The 22,788-nt window shown below is 41.7% G+C and overlaps 1 protein-coding gene across 17 annotated transcripts in view; it reads right to left on the bottom strand.

Moving 5' to 3' along the window:
- LOC111873414 (tropomyosin Per a 7.0102) overlaps positions 1–22,788 on the bottom strand; it is a 106,298-nt gene that overhangs the window by 47,714 nt on the left and 35,796 nt on the right. For 8 of the 17 annotated variants that reach the window (XR_004513997.1, XR_004513999.1, XR_004514000.1 and 5 more), the window contains exon 1: positions 14,287–15,117. The exons of 5 other annotated variants lie outside the window; for them this stretch is intronic. Coding sequence is in view for 7 of the 12 variants with exons in the window: in XM_023868108.2 (XP_023723876.1) it covers positions 14,287–15,102 (816 nt within the window). In the remaining 5 variants the exon portion in view is untranslated. Of the gene's footprint in view, positions 1–8,428; positions 8,658–14,286; positions 15,176–22,788 lie in introns of those variants that run through there. 4 more of the 17 variants (XR_004514001.1, XM_033755083.1, XM_033755082.1 and 1 more) reach the window with 4 other exon arrangements.

Here is a 22,788-nt window from a genome sequence, read left to right as displayed (position 1 = left end):
AGTCTCCCAACCGGTCACGATATTTCCTGCCTTTTATGAACCCCCGAGGGTTCATTACCGAGTTCACAAGAACCTAATCCCTACTCCGAGCCATACGAATTCTGTCCACATCCTTACACCAATCTGCAAGGGCGGATCGTAGAGTTGCCTTTACAAAATTATCTCTCTCGGATCACATACAAAATCAGTGCACTACATACATTCAGGATTGTGGTCCACGCGAAGTCACTCTTCCACATAACCGGCCTGTACAACGAGGTACTTATCCTACCGGTAAAAAGTAAAGTAAAGCTATCCCTGTAACAGGCCGTGGAGGCCCATAAGGTTGTGAGATGTTGAGGTTCCCACATTTTCTAGACCATCGGCTCATAGATTGCGGTAAGGTTGTCAGCCGTACGCGCTAGCCGCCCTTTACCCCCAAGAACATTCCAAAAATATTCCTGGTACTCATTAATGAGTCGACCCCTGGGCCATAAGTGCGGCTGGAAGGATTAGGTCAATTGAAAAAATCCAATGACCTCATCGGCACTTGAACCCGCGACCTTCCGGCTTGTAGCAGTCCCTCAACCAACTACGCTACCGCGTGCCCCTCTTATCCTGCCGGTACACCAGTTTACTGGTGCCATCCTGGAAGAAGGGTATGTATTTTGCCTGGAGTTATACTGTTGCCCCTTCCATGAACTCGAAATCTGATCTGTACCGACGGCCCGCAAAAAAAAAATCCCCAATGCCGCAGACCAGGTCATAAGTCACTTGGGGGGGGGGGCACACTGGGATGACGCAGTCTCTCCCGCCCAAACTTCTGCAAGCACTTTACTGTCGATAAAAGTGACTCCTCCTTCATTCGATCACCCTAATATTTGGTGAACATTACAAATTATAACTCTCCTCATTACGCAATGTTCTACAGCGCCGTGTCACTTCTTCCCTCTCGTGCCCACAATTTCTCCGTAATACCCTATTCTTAAACAGTTAACTGAAGGCTGGCGTGCCCGTGTAAAAGAAAACGGTACCGCAATTCGGCGAATTGGTGTTGTTCCCAGTTGTTACTTACATCTGACGTTTTCAGATCCTTGCACTCACATTCTGTACACTTCACTGTAACACTATTTAAATGTTTACATTTTACGATTTTGTCACACAGAACCGATTTTTTTTTAAACATTTTTGCCTCAATGTGTTGACAAGAACATTTTAAACAAAGACGCTGCGTCCCCCTACGACCTGCGGTTGAACACCTTACTCACTCTAGCAGAAATCCCCCCATCAGCGTCAGAGGTGGATTCGGACACCGCGCTAGGCTGATCTGCACCCTTTCGACAAAGGGGGGGATAGAAAGGTCAGCCAGACCACCGACGCTTTAACATTGTAGGCACAGCAGTACGAGCCTAAAAATGCACAAAGATTCAATCGGCACAGGATCACTTGGAAATTGTTTTTAAATTCAGTTCCCCCTTCTCAGAATTGTTTTCATGTACGGTAGATATTTAGTAGAAGGACAAGAATTATACTATTTTCTCCTACTGGTAATATCGCCCTTGAATCCCATAATTATTTGGAGTTTCCAACAAATGCTTTGCCGTGTTCACATTAACTCCGTGGCTTTAGTGCGCAAGCGAACTACACCGACCAAGCGACCGCCGCTTGTCGGCGAAGATAGTGCCAATTTTAGAGGATATAAGGCGTCGCGTGGTCGGCGCAACGGATCCCCCAATGCCGTTAATTTCGGTTTAGACCCGAGCCGCTACTTTTCCATTCAAATAGCCCCTCAATTTTACTCACACGAGGCTGAGTGGACCCCGTTCCAGACCCACTAATTCCCAGAAAATCTGGTAGCGCCGGGTATTGTAGCCAGGAACTTTGACCACCAGACCACAGATGCGGTATCGTGTTCACCTTACAGGTTTCAGTTTCTCGAATCTGAGACTGTAGAATGTGGTCATGGGTCCCGAGGGACTCGGACCTCAGAATGCCTGCGCTGGCGAGGACAAGCTGCAATTGTATACGACAGACCCGTGCTCTCGTCAAAGAGAATGTTACATAAGGGTTGTAACAGCAGGTGTTCGGTCGGAAAATAAAATTACTTGTCATGAGTTTCAAGGGGCTTTTCGCTAAGACGAACTGATTGACGGTAAACCGTCAGTCGTAAAGAAACTCTGATTATAGGCCTGTGCGCGCTCAGTTACATACTTTTATTTAATTTCACCCAAAAAAAAACAACCTAAAATATTAACACGTACTCTTCTCTCGGTACAACCAAGTACCTACAATAAGTGGAAGAATAGCGGATGCTCAGGCAGGAAGGGGAAACAAGATTGTAACTGAAATTCTACAATTGCAGAAACTTGATGTGCCGATGTCGCAACAGAACAGATTTGCGAATACAAGCGAGGGGGGTTTTCATAGAAATGCGATCTAATAAAGGCCCGTGAGTGAGGCAAGGCCATCTAACAACTTCTAACAACTTCTCTGAGGTCTTTTGGGGAGGAAAAAAAACCTTTTCCATACCACATACAAAAATGTCAACAAATCAGAAAGGCACCAAATTACTTTTTATACCACACTAAATTCAAACAAATTAGATTTCATCAACAAACACAAACATTTTTAGGAATTCTCGAGGCTGAAACGAACATCTTTGTATTTACAATTAGGCCTACTCTCTATAATTCAGTTCCTCAGACACAGGAAGTGACAGAAATATGGCCAGACACTGTACATTACACATAAGATGAAGTTAAAATTTTTAAGTACTGCAAATATTTACAAAGAAAGTATTTCTTCAATATAAATTACTTTGCTATGCACAATATAATATCTTCATGAACCATGTCTATAAATAGCTGTACTAATCAAATGTGTATCACGCTCTATACTCCTATTGCAATGTAAACAAATTCACAATTCTAATATCCTTACCTTTTGTTACCCGAATAGATTGTTTTCTGCAACACACTAAACTTAACATGCAAACAGACATTCAGTGTTCAAATTAAATACTGGAGTTTAATATCTAACATAAGTTACATCTTAAGATCAAATCTTAGCTATGGACCAAATTATATATTGCCCATGTTACATCCTTTCCACTCGTTACCTTGTCCTACATAGGCTTTTCAGCAGTTCCCAACTGAGGGAAGTTCAATCATGACCCATTAGTTATGAAGACTACAAAAGCATGATTTTTTTACCAATTTACATTGACATACGCAACATCCTCCCTGGAACAAAGCAACCCGGGAGAGGTTCTAAAATGTGTGTGAAACTATGACCCACCCATGACACACACACACACACACATATCCTCCTCCCCCCCCCCCACATATACTGATGCCACATTAACAATAGCTTATTAGCCTACAAAACATGCTGGGAGTCATTATACACATTCCGTCTCCTACACATAGCACTGCTACCTGCTGCAGTAACAGAAAACAGATGATGAAAAATTATACTATAGAGTGTCCCAAAATAATGTTACCACACTGTTACTGCTCGTACTTCCATTGTACAGCACTGCAGATCATGTCTGAACACTAATGGCAGACACTGTGAACATCCAACACAAACAGCTCAACAGTAGTCCTACAGTAACAATCGTTTGGCAGAGCGGTTTCTTTGCAATTAAAATGGCATAAATCAAGGATGATGGGATAAGAGAGTGGTAATACTACTCCAAGACTGCCTGTCTTTAAAATATCTACATTAGCTTATTATTACTACATAGCTCTCCAGCAAATTAATCAAATTCTGTGTTAAGTTGTGTTAAGTAATGCTTGCAAGACTCAATTATACACATTATAAACTCCATCGAAAGTACATGACTCCCAATACATGATAAAAATATGAACACACTTTGGGCATCAGTTCTGGACAGCACGCTCATAACTAATTTCATTCTTTTATCATACACGACAGCCCAAGACAAGACATCCCTATTTTGCAATTAACCTTAAAAAGAATGATCATTAATCTCTGACACAAGATGCTCTTTCAAATTTGCATATTTTGACTTCCATACATTCAATAAATTTACACAATAACCAAAATGTAAAAATATCTGACATGCACTGCGTTACACCCCTCATCTGACAAAATGTTACGTTATTTCTCACTGTTACTATTTCATCTATCATGGGTCAACTTATTCATTAGTTGTCTACATTTATACCAACTTCAGAATAGCACATACTGTCTGTTACCTGAAGTATATTTAGCACAAAAGATGGTTTAGGAGTTTGATTCTATTCCCATTTTTAGGACATCATCATCACCACAACATATGACATTTCTAAATACAAATATGGAAGCTCTAAAAATTATAAAGACCAATTTCTACACATTATTCATCACCCTAATTTTCATGTGAAATGTTTCTAAGACTGGGCTCTGCCTCTGTCCTATGACAAAAAAGCCTCCTGCTGTTGAACCTGATCAACAGGGCTAGTCCCTATCTCTCACTTACTTACACATGGAAGAAAGCCTTCTGGAGGAGCCGCCAATTCTGCAGCTACTCAAGAATTTCCCAGCATTTTATGGAACCCAAAGGTTCATTACCGTGTTCACAAGACCCCTAAACTGGTCCCTATCCAATCCATACCATCCCATCCTATCTCTCCAAGATCCATTCTAATATTGTCCACCGACATTTGCCTTGGTCTTCCTTGTGGTCTATTTTTCCTCCTGGCTTACCCACCAATATAATATACGCATTCCTTGTCTCCCCCATTCGTGCTACATGACTTTCCCCCCCTCATTCTCCTTGACTTGGATCATTCTAATTATACTTGGAGAAGAGTACAAGTTATGAAGCTTCTCATTATGCAGTTTTCTCCAACCTCCTGTCACTTCATCTCTCTTCGGAGTCCCTATTTCCAGGCAGAGAATGTCTCTGAAATGTCACTTCAAATAAAAACCAGGAGATGGATATGTCCATACAATTGACAACTGTATTAATGTACAATCACCACGAACTTACTAATCTTGTACGCTCACCAACTGCCACTAGCCGCCAGGCCGCGGTCAGTTCACAACATGGTAATGATATGGCACCATGTTCGATCTGCCAAACTAATAATCATGACAAAATTTACATCACCACCACCCATACATATGGAGTACTGATGATGACGACAAGAGAGTAGTAAAGTAATCTGATTAGAAAGCAACTCCTGAAACATTTCATATATGAAACATACCTCAAGAAATGATCAGTGCCCAAAACAATTACAGAGTAATAAACCTTTAGACTACCATTAAACTTCCTACCATACTAAAAAATGCTTAGTCAGGACACCCTAGTCTCTTAAAAATATTTTAAAGCAAGTGCAATATAACCTCATACCAGACTTCTAAGTATTTGGTAGATTCTAAAGGGTTCTGACAATGACATATAACACTGAGTTTTTGGACTTTCTATCCTTCAGTATTCTAGAAACTAAGAAACACAAGGTTTCAGAAACTTGACCTATGTCTGTCCTCGGATGGGGGGGGGGTTAAGACACCTATTCAGTTGGGTCCCCTACAATGAGCTAACCAGTCCAGTGATCAATGTCCATGATTTATGCTAACCATCTTACAGTGTACACACTTTTTTCACCTTACTCTTCTCTTTTGCACTACATGTTTCAGCACTAATGTGCCATCTTCAGGCGCATTTTCTCTATGCATGTCTAACTACTGCATTGCATGCCCTGATGTCTTCATACTAAAATGATTAAAATATATATTCGTCATGTATAATAATAGATTTTAAATATTAAAACTTTTCAGGATTCATCATCCTTACGTCGTATCTCAATACGCGATCACGCCAATCCTCCTCTGTGGGAGCACTCTTCCTACATTCATGTGTGTATTGTGCTCTTTGCTGTGTCTTGCTCCTGTGACTGTGTGTGTTATACTACTGGATATGTGTGTGTGTGTGTGCTGTCTTTCCAAAGGACCCAAGTGAGTAGGTGTCTTCCCCCTTCACCTGAAGATGCAAACAGATATAGTTTCCGAACATCACCTTTTCTAGTCTCTAGAATACCGGACAATGGAAAAGTCCAAAAGCCCAATAATTCTAATGATTACTTGTAGTTTACTTAACAATTCTCTTGGGAACACAACACTGCACAGCATTCATTACCTCTTAGTTCAGAAAAAAACATGGCAGTAATGATATTCATTTCGTAACAACCAATATCACAAATGCCACTATCTCTTTGTAACACCTCTCAAGCATGTTTCCCATATATGACATAAGACACATACGACATACATCGCATATCTAATCTCTAAGCCCAGAATTAAATAGTTCAGAAGGGATTTTATTAAGTTGTCTGAAGCCATTTATTCAGAGATTACTTCATGGTAAGAATTTATGCAAACTGAACATACATAATTCAATTCTCTTTCATTGCATCATGCATTCACCATCTGATCAAGCTTTCACGAAACTCGTCCACAGGGAGATCACCTGAGAGCCTAACACAAATCATCTGGCTGGTCCAGGAGAAGGCTCAACACTATTCACATTCATACTTGCAGCAATGTGCCCAACAACACACATTACAATTTATCTTCAGTATCATTCCAATAAACCTCTGAGAGGGTACATTGAAACGAACTTCTGCACCATGCACCTGTCAATCTTAATACCAACAACTAGTCAGGCTACTTCATGTGAAAATGCCACACAGGCATTACAAATCAAAATACTCTTCACGCATACAAACCACGTGAAAAGCAAGGGAGGCCGGATTCCAGTATAAATTTCATGATGACACAGTTCCAAAGAGAACATGCTATCAATATGATCATAAATATATTCAGATGGTAAGATGAGGAATAGCGAGCAGTGGAGACTGGTTGTAGAGGAGACCAAGGGTCACCCACTGCTGCAGTGCTCAGTGGTAGGTATGTATACTATACTTAAGACTCATTAATGGGCAAGAAAGAAAGAACACAAAATGCTGAGTGCTCAATGAGGGAAAAAGAAATTAAATCTGTGATCGAAAATCCTTTAGACATCTTGCATGGGCATCTCTAGTTTCAAGTTTCCTGTATTTCAGAAAAGAAACTTCAATGTGTGAACTGGTACATTTCACAGAAGTGCATAAAATATATAAGCACAAAGACCATTACTGGCTTCTGCTGTGAATCTGGGTGAACTCTCCTTGTGAGAGAGCAGCCTGTGAATATATTAACTGCACTGCACATGCAGTCATATGTGGAAAGAGTTGATGCATGCAGCTTGTGATTCTCCTGGACCAGCCAAAAGATCTGCAGCAGACTCACAAACAATCTCTCCATACATCCCATCTATTCATGCAAATCAGTAAACAGAATTCACGCCAGACTTTCAATGCAACTGTTGAACATACTCAATGCATTCTCATCAGAAGTCATTCCGCAGTTTAAACCATTCTCTATAGAAACTACGCAACTACACACTGGCTTTAAATTCAGCAACACTGTTGTACTCGTAAATGTACCCCAATGCGGAGTGTGAAACAGCACTATCTTACCTAAGTGGTAAAACTGTATGCTCACAAACTTTCAACCACACTAGTACTTTCAAAATTTTATTCATATACTCATTAAAAAATGGAGTGACCTTAAACCTCATATAGGAACGTGCCATAGCTCAGGCAGTCAGTCAATGGCTTCCCACCATAGCAGCCCAGGTTCAAGCCTATGCCAGGTCACGTGGGATTTGCAGTGGAAAAAGTGGCTAAATTAACAACAAACTTACGAGTTGTCATATCTAACATTATTCAATAATACTGGTCTTTTCTGAACACGATCTATGGTCCTTCATAAAAAAGAATCCTCCACTGTTCCTCCCAGCATGCATAAACAAGCACACTGTTACTCTATGTGCCTATAACTTGTCCCACTTTCATTTATGGGTCCTCTCACTATGTTTAACATCCATAAGCAAAATTTCCAACATACCCTATTTACTGAAGGGGTTAAGAGCGATAATTATAGACTTATGCCATAATATTTTGGGGTGCGTCCAATTATACATCAGGTCGTCAGGTCCATCTTTACGTCCAGCATTGCGCCCACGTCAGGTTTCATATTAACAGGTAGGCTATATAACGTACTTCTATGCATAGATCCCAAAATCAAATACAAAATTCATATAATTTAATCTGTCCAACCAACGCATTTCTGCAGTTCGTGGAAACCGACGGTGGATACTAACACATTTCCGTGAACACCTGAATTGAGACAATCGATCCAAAAGGTGAATAGCCGCACCGGACACGCAAGACGGTTTGAAATGGGTCCGCCATAATGTACAATCACACTTGTCGGTCTGGCATAAACACACAGAAGCACGACGTCGGAAACTACAAACGATCTTATTTTGACAGCAAGTGAAAATATCACATTCCTCCACCAAAATGTCTCACAAAATGATTGCTGTACTTACTTCTTCCCGGCGCATGATTTCAACCTGAAGTCTTTTGTGAAATTCCTCACATTCGTCTTTGTATTTCTCCATATCCTCCTTTGTCTGTCTCATTTTCTTCTTCAAAACATCGAGAAGAGTACCCTGTTGTAAGTTTGTCGTCATTGTTATACCGTACTTATTACCACAAATGCAACAGATAAGCTCACTTCGCCACACAAACTAGAATACTTCCCTCAAGATGGTCGCCAATGGAAAAACCAATCCTAACTGCACCGTCGCACACCAGTATGCATGCGCGTGCAAGGTGGTTGGAGAACTATAGAAATCGTTTGTGCTATAACAAAAGCCTGAATTGCATGAAATTTGGTTCATGCAAAAGATATGCTCATTTTCCTTCCTAAGATGAATGCATTTAAGTACAGTAAGTGTTATTTTATGATTTCATTCCCGTCGTGTAGCAAGATATGACATGTATCAATCCGCCAATCTGCCATACACCTTTTAGGCGCGGCATAAGGTGTGGTGGAGAATGCTGCTCCGTATGGCAGAATTATGAATTATATTTAAACGCTTTTACGTAATTTTACAATAATCACAATTATCAGAAGTCAAAACAACCAAGACGTTATAAAGGAAATTATATGCTGAAACTGTTTTAATCGAAAAAAACTTAGGCGAGAAAGTGTTCAGCGTACATGCAACACCCCATCTGCGCTCACAATTGGGTACGTGATTGTATTTCACACCAGAGAACTTCATTTATACCAATTATTTTCCTGGGCGATGACAGCTATAACTATCACATACCGTGTTTCCAATGAAGGAAAAGCAACATGACATAAAAGCTATGAACAGCAGAAGCGTTCTGTGCCAGCACGTACATCAGCGATTCTCCTTTTATGGCAGTGTTTGGTTGCCAAAGACAAATTGTGTAGACTTACCACTGCCTTACGGAGAACAGTGCGCGGCGGGAATTAAGAACGCAGAATCCAACATACATGCATGGCTGGAATGCACAGTACCAAATTCTATAATGGGCACGGAAACCGCCAGAATTTCTTCCTTTGGGGTGGGAGTTGGAAGAAATTGTACTTAAAAACTTCAGCTGAAGCCGATGACAAATTTTTTTACGGCTCTTAGAGTATTCAGGATAAAAGATTTTTCATTTTGAACATTTTCAATTTTATTTTTATTTTTCTTTCTCCTCCTATTTTCCTTTAATCCGGGGGTGGGGGACGTTACCTGGATTGCTCCCTCCCTGACGGCGCCCGTAATTACGGACAATACAGTACACTACGGCATTAAAGAAAGATAAAACACGAGGGCATCTGTTTATTTAACAATTTACACTGCAAAAGATACGGAATACTGACAACTATGCTGCGCTAACATGTCGGCATACTACTTGAAATATAATTTTAAATAATAATAATAAAGTATTATATACTAGTAAGCTCTTGCTGGGTTAACCATTCCATCCTGATCAAAGCTGTGGTTTTTTCACTATTTTAATTACCCTGTGTTAAAACATCACGTCATTATGGAGGCAAGGCCCCGTTAATAAAGAATGGGTAGAGATGAATGAGATGAAAAACACTATTATAATAAGTGGCAGATAGTGTATCAATGATGAAGAGATTAATTAAACTTATCAGATGCTCATAGTAGAAGCCCACAAACTGGCACGTTACTTAATAAGCTATTACTCAGTAAATTTCATTTTAGTAATCACGGTGCCGTTAGGTGACAAGCTTAACTTTGGACAGTGTTTGTATATTCTGCCTGGAGCTTTTGCAGCTTTCCTTCATCCCTCTGCTCAATGCCATAATAATACACTAAATTTGGCAATGACCACTCCCAATGCACTGCTCACCATAACATTCAACACTACAAGCATCATTAACAGCTGGCAGATGATATAAAGTCCTACATATCACTCACCCCCAGTTTCTACAGTCAACAAGCAGTAACAGTATTGCCAGATGGTACCTACCTCACACTTGGAGGAGGAGAAACAACTTCATCCCCTACCGTATTCCCACAGTGAAGGCAAATACTTCAATATAACTACTGCCATATTTGTAATTCATTTACTGGTACACATAGATTCATGGGAATTCAAAGGTATAAAAAGTGGATGTAAAGTTACGCGTAAATATAATTTCTTAATACAGGTATCCATGGTAACTAATGCTGAAATTAGCAGGTATCATGCTGTATTTATTTATAGACATGATTAGTTTTTGGAGGTCATTATTTTCTTACAAGATTTTGGGTTCTCCAGTCAGTGTATATGAAGATTACATAGAATCTTCTGGGAAGACAGCTGTGTAGCAAGGTACATATCAACCAAATCACATGCCACATCCCATAAGATCTTAATCTTTGCATATTCTTTGTTTTTCAAAGATTTGCCATGCAAAATTCTATACGAAACCTACTCTGTCTGGTCAGAGAAGAAAAACTGAAATTTCAGCCAATATTAACACTTTGTGAATAATTTCACCATGAAATCCACAAGCACTGTCAGCATATGGTGTGCCTTACCTACACTGCACTGACACACATTTCATATTCCTGTTTCTATTTCAGTTCGCACAGAACAAATTTGCTCTCTTAACTGAAGGTAAAATGAATCAGTTAAGCAAAACTAATTGATGTAAAATGTGATTCAAATAACAGGCCATTATATAATGCTTAACTACTGGGTCACAAAATTGCAGCTTCAGAGAAGCTACAGTCTGCATCAGTTAGGGGAAAACATCTGTGATAACACAAATGGAGGTCCTGGGGTATCTCCATAAATATTGCAGGCAATGTAATTTGTGTAAATCATGTGACCAAATATTTGATAACAAATGTTTCTTTGAGATCTCTTTAATGAGAAAAGCTATCTTGCTGCCAGCATGCACTTTCTTGATCTTGTAAGGGACAGAAGTTGCTTTATTCCGACTCCATCCTCATAAATACTGTGGGTTATTTTTTGCTGCTCACATTGGGGTCAAGCTCAAACTAATAACTTCAAGTCTAACATACTGACAGTTGGTCAGCCTTGTCACACTTGCTAGGACAGATACTATTGGATCACAGAGCACTAGTAAACTGGTGGGAGGGGCTTAAAAACCTTGTTTACAACAAATCCCACATCAAATGCTCACAGGCTGAACCTGTATCTCCATGGTAAGAAGACTCAATGTCTAACCACTGGCCAGATTCAAATGTGTTTTAGGGTGAGTATACTTTCCTACTGCTTTGACACAAGCCTTTTCTAAAAACTACAGGTGCTCAATATTATATTCCCAGCATATTTAGAATTAAATGTGTCTGTTGTACATATGTGTAGCCATTCTAATGCAAAAAAAAAAAGTGATTGTGAAGCACAGTCATTCCAACAATGCATAAAACTTAATTATTATCTACTCTGGATAAAATCATATGAATGGTACAAACCACTCAACAATGGTACAACATCAGGGTAGAAAATTCCTCCATAGCCATCTTTCAAGTGTCACCCACAAACTGGGTATCAGTGCACAACCACCATGTCTATGAACAAAATGATTTAATGTGATTCTCAAAGTGTTTGTGGTAATGGCTCAATCATTATAACAACATGATGGCTGCTACCAACTGTATGGGTTATATCTGATATTCACACTGCTTCAGAAATTCTTCCAGTGACTGGGAACAGTTCTTTCTAAAAGTCCCAACTGAAAGAGATCGGTTTCCTAACATCTGACAATTCCCATTTCCAAAACACTGCGTATGTCAAACGCACCTGCACAAATTCCATATGCCCTGGTGCCTAAAATTTTCACGATGATGCTCTGAATTTCTTTCTTATTATATTACAAGTAACATTTGCTTCTTCCTTTCCTCCCTTCTCTGTCATTACTTTTTCATCCTTTTCATCTATTCTCCCCTTTCCTACCTCCATCTCCCATACAATAACGCAGTTCCTTCACACTCATTCTTCCTTTCCTCTATGTATCCTAGAACACATGCCGACACTCTACATGCAAACAAGGGCAGTATTTGCCTCATGCAGACTGGTTCAGCTGCAAACAGAGAGAGAGCACAGGACAAAATTCCTTGCCAAAGTGCATCATTCCTTTACTCCAGTGTATCTCAATCACAAGACCCTGGCATCAGTTAGGCCCTCGTCTTATAGAAAAAGGAATTTACAGGGCTGCAGTCTGGCAAAGGTTGCGAACCACTGCTTTACTTGCCTTCGTATAGAAATCCTACTACAGCAGTGCTGCGCTGGCTTTCCCCAAGCATGACAGAATGTGATTATTATTTATATGGAGATGTTCTCATTGTCCATTTCTCAGTATAATTGAAATTCTCGCTTGAGATATGTTTTTTATTTTGACTCCTAGTCCCTGGAAGTGCCCCTCAGACTTGCTGGAAATTTATGCAGGCCTGCCCCAGACAGTAGCTAATGGCCAGTAAGATGTTTGTACACAGCTTCCAGATGTTATTATTTTCTCTCTGCTAGTCTTGAAATTTCTTTTTTTTTTCTCTGTATACCTTACTTCCCTGAATCCTCTTATTTACATGTTCAATGGCTAAATTCCTCAAATGCATTACCTGAACAGAAATGCTATTTTATAAGTGAATGCATATTTTGAGAGTGACTTCTATTGAGATATGCTTTGCTAGGGTATCATGAGGTACACGTTACTTGTTTCAACAGCTGTCAGTAAGTGATCAACCTTTTCCTGGATTTCAAATCTAATTATGCAAGAATATTAAAATATTAAATTCTGCTTCTGACAGTATATTAAATCTTTTTCCAAGATACAACATGTACAAAATTAACAATTTAAATTCTGGTTCACAACTGACAACTTTAAGCAGATTAATTAGAGAACAAGCTATAGGAGACAGGTATATAATACACAGTACAAGACATATTAGATGCTTCTGCTTGTCTTGCATTAAACAAATCACATACAAAATTTTCTTCAAAACCTGTTTAGAACAGTAGCTACAAGCTAATGCCCCACACTTGTGTCATGGTGGCAAAGACACTTCGTGGGCAAAATCAACTTCTGCCTATAAATTTTCATCACTTCAATTAAAACAGTCTCTATTCTAGAGTTCTGGTATTAATTCATATTTTTCCAAGTTACATAAGCCTTTGAGACACTCTGGTTACTACACGCACCACCCCTTTAATAATATTAACGAACACTGCATCTTCCCCCCCCCCATTACGGAGTAATTAAATGTTTCCAACAATTCTCAAAATAAAGAATATTTTTCCTCCCAAACTGCATTATGTGATTGGCCTTTATACCACAGACGTTTCCTGTGAGACTGGAACTTATTTACTAAAGTATACTTATAACATATTCCAAATTCCGATCGTTACGCCAGAATTTATTGCAAATGTAACAACCGTTTTTTACTTTGACGACAAAAGTGGGAGTTCACAGGGGCTCCAACGGTACTTTCGCCACGCCCCTATTGCACACACATCCAAAGAAACTGATTACCACATAGGACTATATAGCGTACGTTTACGATGCAAAAATATTTAAGGTTGTGGGTAAATATTTATTATATGAAATTTATGTGCCACATTCCCTCTACTTTCTACGAAGTCCGAAAAATATCTCAAAATCTTTCCGTCGTTGCAGAAGTGTACAGCCCTCAAACGGATGTGACATCATGGAAGTGAACATCGCTCCGCCCCTACCAGTCACGTGACGAAAGTTACGACACGAGACAAGTACGTCATCCCACTCGATCCCACTTCCACTTCATCAACAGAGGGCAAAGTTTGACTGAGTGAATTAGTATCTCAAAGCTAATCAGATGTTCTGTGACGCTTAGAATCATTTGTATAGGAAAACCAGTGTACTGACCCTTTTAAGCTGTGAGTTTTTAATGTTCTGAAGTTCGTTTCGGATGATGCTGAATTTCATAAGCGTATCGGAAGCAAATATCGAACACCCGAAGGCGAATCCGGGATAGTCGGCACATCTCCTCCGTCTTTGTGTTTCCCTCTCAGCAATAACTTCGGTCCTTTCACTCGGGCATCTGAGCTTTGCGAGTTCCTCTGTTTCTGGGTCTGCATCTACGGTTTCTTCGTGGTCACTGTGACTGCTTCCTTCCGCTGCCGGCCGTGTACTTATACTAGTGATGTCACTATCAACAATATCACTTAATGTATGGTGCGCAACAGTTTCTACACTTCTACAGGTTTCACTATGTCGTGGTGTCTTTCGTTTCGTTTTGTTTCTTGTCTTTGGTGTTGTGGTCCTACTATTGCCACTTGTTGTGGCATTATCTGTTGCCGTTTGAAGCTGTTGAGGTAGTGACTGGTAACGAACTCCTTCCGAAATGGTGATCCCACGTCCTCTCGAAGACGATACTGTTGCCTGCAAACCACGTTTCCTTGTGTTATTGTCAGCCATAGTCCTTACCACCTTAACCACACGATGCCTGCCATCTTGAACTGCTGGCCGTGTGGTCGCAGATATGAGCGCCGCCACTCGGCCGTGCTTACCACCAACAGATTTAACCCTGACTGGCAGAGAGCGCGGTCGCGCACTGCGGTTGCTATGTGAATCGTATGGCTTCTTCCTTCCAGTTCGACTAACCTTCCCGTAAGACGCGTACGACTGAGTTACCGTTGTTATTTTTGAAGAAGACCGCTCACGTCTGCGCACTGCAATCATGGCCTTAGTTTTGACTCTGATTTTGGCACAACGGTGAAATCGCTAATACCGTCGATTAAAACCGGACACTTTAACTTGCTTGCTTTCACTGTGGTATAATTTGAATATATGGTTGGAAAGTTAAGCTGCCACCCTTCCATACCTCCTCGCTACGTCATTATTGAGGGGTTGTTGGTAGCACCTCCCTCTGGCCCATATTTGGCCACGTGACGGAGCGAACACACTGAAGTTGATCTATTTTTAGAGGACCAAGCCCGGGAGATCCAAAATTAGTCCAAGACTGCGTTATTTTCGGAAATGAATGCACGCTGCTCCACAAGCAAGTGAAATCACCCGTCTTTCTTAAAATGTTCATAAAAATGATCACGTACTTTGGCATCCTAGAAAATGGAGATAATTTTAAGGATTAGGTGCTACAGTAGGCGAAAACGTCGACAACCACAACTTAATGTCATGCGTTTTACTTCACTGGTGAGACATCCACGAATCCTGATATCGGACATCACGTCTAGATTTTTTTGTATTTTTTCGGTCCCTCCATAGACTGCTGAGACCGTTAAAAACAATACGTTTCAATGCTCCCTCTTCCACACTACCCCAAATCAGTGCTGATATTAGGAATGTTAAGAACTGATGACGCCGTTTTGGTAACCCCCCCCCCCAACTTCTGGATATGCATACATGCCCTTACCATTTCGTATACGCACGAGAAGCGGACATGTCAAAGGAGTGTCGGCTCTTGAGTCACCAAACAATGAATATCCCCCCACACACGATTTTGAAATTTCAAGAAAATCTTTCTAGCAAATAAATCATACTTACAGCTCATGCTTAAGAGCGGCGACTCTCAATCATATAATTAAATGTAAAATGTAATGGTAAAGTTGTCCTTGTGATTAATCAATTAAACACTATGCTATAAAAACATATGGGGAGCGGAGGTATAGCTCCACTATTCTTGACCTCGGCACTAGACGGAGTTTCGTAGACAACTTCGCACATCGGCAACTTTACCACCTGGGAAAGAGCCCCCTTATCTATTGAACAGGAGCCTGGGTGAGCCCCAGAGCCAATCTGGACTCTGTGCCCTTGCAGGGCATCGAGACCCGTCCGTCCAGCCCGCAGCACGTCCCTATACCGACTGAGCTATCCAGGCTAATTAGTTAAACGAATTCTCTTTGTGGTCATTTTAGCCTACTTCCTTCTGTACACGAATCTAGTAACGCTAAATGGACACTCTCCTGAGTTGCAGCGCTGTACTTCAAAGACCAAAATGAATTCTTGAGAAGCTAATTGTTGTTCAAAACTTTTCAGCATATTATGGAATCCGAAAATTCATTACCGTGTTCACAAATGCCCTCCACTGTTCCATACCCTGAGCCAGATGCAACCATTCCACACACACACACACACTCCCATGTAATTCGAAGACTAGGCAGAGTGTTCTAGTTAGTTAGTTGGTTATTTAGAGAGGGTGGGTTTCCCCATGCACCGCGACCAGTTTGATCTATTGTGCTTCCCTCTATCATATTCCACCAGTCTCTATACCTTACCGATACTGGTGCTTACCATCAATCCCGACCAAGCCAGCGAGTTCGGCCTCTACTGGCTTGGCGGTATCTACAATGCTTTTCCCCCATCTATCAGAGGCATTAGAGACTACTGTTGGGCGGGAAATGTCCTTAAATTTGGCTCAGTGACCTCCTTAGGAGATATGAGGTTCTTTTACGTGCCGTAAATCTACGACACGGGACCCACGGCTTTAAAGTCCCTCCCGGAGGATTTGTTCCCTGAAATTTTCCGCCCTTAAAAATTCCACGACCTCCGCCGGGTTTGAACCCGCGTACTACGAGTCATGAGGTGGGAACGTTACCTCTAGACTACGGAGGCCGCTCAGACTGTTCTAAGTGCAAATTAAATGCTGCCAGTGTGCCATCCTTTCCTTTTTTGCCTACATTGCTTTCTTTTGCAATTCAATAATTTCCTAAACACTCTTTAAAACGCGACACACGTGACTTGGGATTTCTGAGTGCGGCAGCGAAAGCAGCGCCATGGCGTAACACTACTAAACAATGGCCAATGCCTGACAGAGCATTTGAAAAGAGAAGTTCGGTTCTCATGCACTTGAGGAGGACTTTGGGGGAACCTGTCTCATAAGGAGCTTCGCAGGTTGCGTTCTTCGCCCAGCTGTGAGCTGCTCCCAGGTTTCCTCGATCATTGAACGATCTGTATAACATCGAGTGGTAGGATTCTAGACGAATAATGAAATGGGAAAGATTCGGAAGGAAGTGGCCGTGGCCTAACTCAGGTAGTACCCTGGCATTTGCGTGGAAGACCACGAAAAAACAGGACAGGCTGTGCTCTGGCCGAGATTCGAACCGAACACTTCCCGAATACGAGTCAAGAACGTTGCCGCTATGCCAACCCACTCCATCCAAGGCAAGCAGTCAAATAAAGACAGTGAGGTTGTCGGAGCATGTTGCACACATCGTTAGGATGAAAATGCACACAAAATTTTGATCGTAAAACCTAACGTAAAAAGACCGTTTGGGAAATCTAGGCGTTGATTGGAGGATTTATATATCATACGAGACCGTTTATAACAGTGTGTGTGTCTGTGTACGTAGTTCTTGTCTCTGTCTGACAGATGGCGGTAATCGTCAGGCGCCTCAACGTAGAACTAAACCAAAGCTTCTGAACGAAACATGGGACAAAGTAGGGTTGGATATGAAGAAATATTTATATGATGAATTCCGCTGTATATTCAACGAGGCTGTCCCACTAGTAACATTAACATGTACGCCGCACAATGGCCCTGGGGTTTACTCAGCTTCTAACAGAAATGAGTACCAGGAATCTTCATGGGGGGTAAAGGGCTGCCGGCGCGTAAGACTTACAAACTCACCGCCATCTGTAAGCCGACTATCTAGAGAACATGTGTGAACCTCGACGTCTCACAACCCCATGGGCCTCCACAACCTCTTATAGGGATAGCTTTTTTTCTTAGTTATATATTTTTTTGGCCTCGACGGGGTAGGGTCTGGGGGTCTGGACCGTATTCATCTGGCTCTAGACAGGGAGCAATAGCGGGTTCTTATGAACTCTATAACGAAACTTCGAGTTCCATAAAAGCCATGTTATTTCTTGAGCAGCTGAGATTAATTTTGTACAAAATCATTTATTCAATTACTTGTCTAAATCAAAATTCTCCCCTTCAAATTAACATTAATCTAATGCAAGGCACCTGGCCCAGCGAATTCTCAACGCCTCACAGCAGGATTGGAAGTCAGCTTCTGTTAGGGTCTTGAAGGCGTCTGTTGCAGCCTTCTGAACGCTGTCTAGTGTTTGGAAGTGATAGCCCTCGACTCTCGATTTTAATTTTTGGAAAAAGTAAAACTCTCAAGTTGGCAAATCCGGAGAATATGGAGCCTGAGGAAGCAAACGAATGAACTTTTTCGTCAGAAATTCAAGGACTGACAATGCTGTGTGGGACCGCGTTGTCATGATGAAGCTCGAAGCATCCAATTGTCTGCAATTTCCATCCCAACCCGCATCACCTTCTTTCTCAGACTGTCCAGGACTTGCAGATAATATTTTTGATTCTCTGTGACGCCAGGTGGCACAAATTCTTTGTGAACTACCCCGTGAGAATAAAAAAATGGTGACCATTATCTTGAGTTTTTCATTTGCCCATGGGAGCTTTCTTGTGTCTTGGAGACTGTGGCGTGTGCCGTTCCTCACTCTGTTTCTCGGTTTCAGGGTCATATTCGACAAAGCAACCTTCGTTACTTGTCATGACCCGATTAAGAAAATCTGTTTCAATTTCGAGCCATTCAAGCATTTCTGCTGACACTTCGTTTCGACACGTTTTTTTGATCATCTTTCACAGTTTGGAACCATCTATGCATATAGATTTCTCGTGTACACATCTTGTGTAACAATTTGGCATCCGGTACATTCAATAAGTTCATCTTCCACCCTTTTCTCGCCCGTTTACGAAGCCTCTGTGCCCCCGAAATCCTTGAGCACGCGATACAGAATCATTACGAAACGCTTTCTGAATCTTTTCGCAGGTATCGGTAGCGCACTTCGCCAGCCTGACACAAAACTTGGTTGCATAACGTTGCTCGCGATTGTCTTCTCCAGTTTTGTGGCGCTGTAACAAAACGTACATCTGCACGAACCACAAGAGAACCACGTGTTAATGCTAGCAATCTGAAACTTGAACTGGACGTAGACGAGGGGTGTAGCTACCATCTAGCGGCCTCCGTAGTCTAGGGGTAACGTTCCCACCTCATGACTCAAGGTACGCGGATTCAAACCCGGCAGAGGTTGTGGAATTTTTAAGAGCGGAAAAATTCAGAGAACAAGTCCTCCGGGAGGGACTTTAAGCCGTGGGTCCCGTGTCGTAGATTTACGGTACGTAAAAGATCCTGTCTCTAGGAGACTTCTGAGAAAAATTAGCCGACAATTTCCCGCCCAAGTAGTTTTCAATGCCTCTGGGAGAGGAGGGGGGGGAAATATCAGGTACCGAAGGCCGACCTCGTTGGCTGAACGGGGCTGATAGCACGCATCAGTACCGGTAGGGTATGGGGACAGTAGAAATTAAAGGGGGACGCACAATGGACCAATAACTGGTCTAAGTGCATGGGGAAACCCACCCCCTCTAATAATAATAATAATAATAGCTACCATCTCGTAGCGGTCTCGGCGCTGCAGTATTGCCAGTTCTCGCAATACAAAATTAACCGCATCACTTTGTTAATACACCACGTATATTCTATGGAATTAACTAGTTTAAACTGCTGAGATCCAGAATGGCTTTTTGGGAGACTTAAATATGAGGTGTAGGCTTTGGTGGTCTCCAGAATTACAGCTAAAATCAGGAATACAATTTTCCTGCCTGCCATCCAACACAAATATTCACACTTCAGCCTAAACTTTGGTCCAGCCAATGACCTCCGTCTCAATATCAACCCACGTATTTTGAGAGTGACGAATTCAAGGTCAACAAAAACATTCTGGATATAGGCCAAGTTTACCTGCCGCATCTCGAGAAATTCTTCTGTACTTGGCAAACGCTGCAATTTCCTCCAGAAACTGCCTGCTTGGCACAGAAGTGTGCGTACTCAATGAACTACAAATACTTTTGGTTTCCAATTAGGAAATCGCCATCTGCCGTAATCAGACAGGCCAAAATCTACTTTTACACTGTCGATAGCAAGATCACTAGCGCTAACACCACAGCCAGTCACTGAAAGAGATCCTAACCCAGCTCCATCTACCTCTCATCCTCAACACTGCTCTCTTCATCTTTCAGGTGGACATTTTTCGAAATCCTCCCACCCAAAGAATTGAAAATTGTGTGCGCGCCACATGCCCAGCTCCCCGTAGCCTCCTGAATTTCACACATCAAGAATAAGTGGAACGCCCGTCGAAAATTCAATGTAATTTGACAGTTCCCATCTGCAGCTACTGTTTCCACAGATGGCCATTTCACTCTTGGGGCTGAGGCTGTCGCAGCGGCGACTATGAACACATCTCTCATGGGATATAAAACCGTGAAATCCGGTGAAAATCAATCGCCGTTTCGGGCGAACATATGAGCTCTATCATCAGGTTCGAATATTTTATTGCAGCCTGCTTCATACTGGTTTCTTACTTGGCTTACTCTTCGACGAAGAAAATTAAAGATTTATATATTCCTCCGAGCCGGTCACGGTAGCCGAGCGGTCAAAGGCATGAACTGACTTCGCTCGCTCGGAAGTCGGGATCGTGGGTTCGAATCCCACACAAAGCATGGATGTTTCATATGTGTGTCTATTCTGTGTTCATGTTGTCCTGTGTTTAGGCAGAGGCCTTGCGACGAGCTGATCACTTGGCCAAGGAGTCCTACAGTCTGTAAAATGACCAAAATAAAAAAAAAACCTCGACACCGTACAGGTACAAGAGGAACTGATTAAGTAAATATATTCCTCCGAAACGTCGGTTTAATTTCACGGGACTACACGGCAATACACCCCGGAAAACAGCTCTCTTCAACCCCTTCACTGATCAACTCACATATTACATCCACTGAGAAGCACGGAAATTGCCATGTCACTGATTATGCTATGAATTCGATAAATTCTGGAATGGCAGCTTGATAGAATAAACATAATAATATGCATAATAATAATAATAAGTCTAGATGTAGTATTTTCTGCAAAGGTCTACACGATAATACCTATACGAACACTGCTGTTTATTGGAATAATCTTCCAGTGCTATCGTAACTGAGACTTGGTTTCCATGGGGACTACAAACCAATAAACACGGCCCTCACCATTGTTCCAGGCCAGGATAACTGACGAATACTAAGCACTGGTTATACGATAATTGGCAGGGGAAAATAGCAGTACTCGGAAAGGAAATCCCGCTCCACTGCCACACTATCCATCACAAATACCATAAGAACCATCCTGGAATTGCAACTGAGCCCCCGTGATGAGAAGCTGACAACTGAGTCTACCTGCAGCCCTCACCGGGCACCGTCGCAAGGAACTTCAACACTACAAAACAACACAATCTCCGTACACAATTCAAATTCAACTCCGAAGCGCCTGCCTGGAGTTTCTTCATCAAAATCACCATACCTGTCCCAGTATTTATACCTTGAACATTTACATATCATATTTATACCGTGTTCTATACGGGTATTGAAAAGCCATCTACAAACCTTCTTCTCCAAGTTTACGTTATAACGGTCTGATGATGGCGAATCAAAATTGTCGAAACATGTAAACTGTAATTACATTTTTTCAACAGTTGTATTTGACTGAAATCTATACTTTATACACATTTAATTACCACAATGGGAATGAAACCATTCACTTTTAAAAATGGACGACTAACCTTCTACATCTATCTCACGATGTCTGTTTTTTAATTCGCTAGTGGGGGGTGGAGTCCAGCTGGATCCAATCGGCACGTCAGCCACTGTCGTCACCTGTCCCGGGTGATAATGATGGAGAATTTAGTGGAATGAAAATTGGCAGGGAAACCGAAGTACTTGGAGGAAACCTTCCCCAGAGCCACTTTTTCCACCACAAATCACACTTAACCAGACCCGGGCTCGAACCCGGGGCGCCGCGATGGGAAGCCGGCGACTAACCGCTTGAGCCATGGCGCGGCCATGGCACGATGTAACTAGTAGTTGAGCAGTGTGAAAGAGTTCGTTTTGGGGCAGTAATGCCGACGTATGTACATACGCACACAGGCTACAGGAAGTTGACGCAACTGTACTTAATGAGAGCCTCAAACTCCTTTTGTACCGGCTCTGCTCAGAAGACTGTATATACAGGTTTATTCTGAGGACTAGACCGCTATTGATTAGCTATACTAACACTGTCTCGTATTAAAGTTTCCGGACTATCCCAACTATTGGGCTACAGAAAATAATATTGTACCGCCACTAACAGGCGAATCCAGCGGCCGCTCGTGGCGGCACGATTTTAGGGGTGGCACATTTTAAAGACCTCGTTTTTTAGTTTCTGTTAAATTTAAATTAAAGCTTTCTCATTTTTTCTTTCTGCTAAATACAAATGTATTTATGTTGCTCTTCTGTTCATAACGTGACCATTGCTTAGCATTCATCTTAACATCTTGTGTGATAATACAGGCCTGAACATAATTATGAACTGCAAG

The sequence above is a fragment of the Cryptotermes secundus genome, unplaced genomic scaffold (genome assembly GCF_002891405.2).
Source record: "Cryptotermes secundus unplaced genomic scaffold, Csec_1.0 scaffold270, whole genome shotgun sequence".
NCBI lineage: Eukaryota > Metazoa > Arthropoda > Insecta > Blattodea > Kalotermitidae > Cryptotermes > Cryptotermes secundus.
This window is presented reverse-complemented; position numbering and strand designations above follow the sequence as displayed.